General features: G+C 45.4%; 1 protein-coding gene across 1 annotated transcript; it reads right to left on the minus strand.

Annotated features, from left to right (window-relative positions):
- Positions 1 to 1,152: 1,152 nt before the first annotated feature.
- On the minus strand, positions 1,153 to 1,782 carry LOC123177992 (uncharacterized). The gene has a single exon (XM_044591366.1). It carries the CDS (start codon positions 1,691 to 1,693, stop codon positions 1,358 to 1,360), a length of 336 nt encoding a protein of 111 aa, XP_044447301.1. The 5' UTR covers positions 1,694 to 1,782; the 3' UTR covers positions 1,153 to 1,357.
- Positions 1,783 to 2,235: the final 453 nt, after the last annotated feature.

Here is a 2,235-nt window from a genome sequence, read left to right on the forward strand (position 1 = left end):
ATGGCTATTCGCTTGGCGCCGCCGCCCCCTCCTCCACCACCCGAGCGGAATTAGTCCCTTTGCTGCTGCTGCGGTTGACCCGCTTTCTTTTTCTCTTTTCAGGGCTTGTTGAGCTGTGCCCTCAGCAGAACCTTGTGTACTTTATGTTGTGCGACTTTGTGTGTGTGTGTGGGTGAACCTTGTTGTACCGTTTGGCTGTGGTGGTTTGCTTTATCTATAAAGCGGGGCGAAAGCCTTTTTCGGTAAATCTGATGAGCCTTAGAGATAAGTATATACAATTACTACTCCCTCCCATAATGTAAGAACATCTTTAAAGCTAAAACAGTTTGAAAGATGTTCTTACACTATGTGACGGAGGAAGTAGCTTTACTGTTCGAGTATATATTTTGTGAACACAAAAAAGCAAAAAAGAAACAAAAAAACACAGAGCATCTGATTTGTTGGTTTCGAGGAAAACAGTTTTGCATTGCAGAAATTGAATTTCCTTGTTCTACAATTTCTCTTGCATGTAGGATATAGCACTGCACAGTTCAGTATAAAAGTAGTAACATTCTTTCGAGTGCAGCGATTCGGTGCCCAGGCTCATCTGCACCCGGCTAAAAAACAAATCACAAAAAGTACTAAAAAATTCAAAAAATTCCATTTTTTCCCATGGTAGAAAATATATTGTGTGAGGTTCCATCCAAATTTTAGCTCATTTGGGCAACTGAGGAGCTCTCAACAAAAATAACAAATCGGGTCAAAACAGTACATGAACAGTAAACTATTTTACAGACCCCGAATTTGTCTTTTTTGCCGTGAGTTGCTCAGCTGTCCAAATGATTTGAAAATTGGGGCGGACCTCACGCATCAAATTTTCTACCATGGGAAAAAATTGGAATTTTATGAATTTTTCTAGTATTTGTTTTGATTTTTTTTATTAAACACGGGTGCAGATGAGCCTGGGCTCAGAAAAGGATTTTCGCATTCTTGTTTCTTTTAGAACGAAGATGCAAGGAAACATTCATGGTCCTACTTGTAAATGATATTGTGCTCAATGTCTTAGAGTGTGCGTGAATTCATAGGGATGATTCATAGTAACGAGTGTATGTGCATGTGTTTGTGAGCATCAACGTTTGTATTGTGTGCACTTAGCTCGAGTTTATAAGTAAATGAAATTAAAGTAGCAGCGTCATCTTTATATATAGGCGTTGAAGCCAAAATTTTAGCAGTGGCAGGACACAAGGACATCTTTTTTTCTTTTATCAAGAGAGACACAAGGACATCTATAGTAATGTAGCCCCCGGCTGTACTTGGGATCCATTCACGGCTCCATGCTTGTGACATGCATCGGCCGGCTCGTTAGTTCGACGGAGGGCTACCTACACCAGTCGTTGCAGTTGTCGGCCTTGCAGCGCTGGTAGCAAGTGCCCCACTGGAAGAGGTTGTTGATGAGGCACTTGACCCGGCACGTCGACTCGCAGATCTGGCAGTCGATGGTGCTCAGCACCTTCCTCGCGGCGTTCCCGCTGCCGGCGCCGCGGGTGCCATTGCCGCGGCCGTCGGTATCCGCTTCGATCGTCGCGGCCACCTCTGGAGCCGGTGGCGCCTGCCCATCCACGGACTGTGGCCGCACATCGGCCGACAGGAGTAGGAGAAGCAGCAGCACGCACACCGCCCTCGTCTTCACGACGGCGGCTCGGCATGGCGCCATGGATCGGTTGGTTCGTGCAAGGATTTGTGCGTACGGGTGTGTGTGTTCTGTTGAACTCTGACTTCTACGACGATGTGTGGTGTCGGGCGTTAGATGCGGGAATTTGTACCGTGCGGTTCCTGGTGTTTTGTGCGTGATGGCAGTGGGCGTGGACCTGTGTTTGGTGCATGGTGGTTGAGTCACGCGTTCCATGGTTTAGTAGCAATGCATGCGTAGCGAGGCCTACCTTATTTGGTTTATTGTTTTAGATAACAAGCACTTTTATTGATTCAAAATGTCACATCAAGCGAGCATACATTCAGTTTCTATATGATTAAGATGCACACGGCCAACACCACACACGATCCACATCAAAACGTTGCAAATTGATAAATTCAAAAATACCAAAGTGAATACCCAAGACGAATCATGCAGGATACAAAGAGGTTGAACCGAAGTTGAAGTGTTACAAGAGATAAGGTAGCGCTGTTGCGCGAGGAGAGGCATTCACACCAAGTCCAAAGTGTAAAATCATCAACAATATTTTGAACGGTCAGGTGAGG

The sequence above is a fragment of the Triticum aestivum genome, chromosome 1D, assembly GCF_018294505.1.
Source record: "Triticum aestivum cultivar Chinese Spring chromosome 1D, IWGSC CS RefSeq v2.1, whole genome shotgun sequence".
Taxonomy (NCBI): Eukaryota; Viridiplantae; Streptophyta; class Magnoliopsida; order Poales; family Poaceae; genus Triticum; species Triticum aestivum.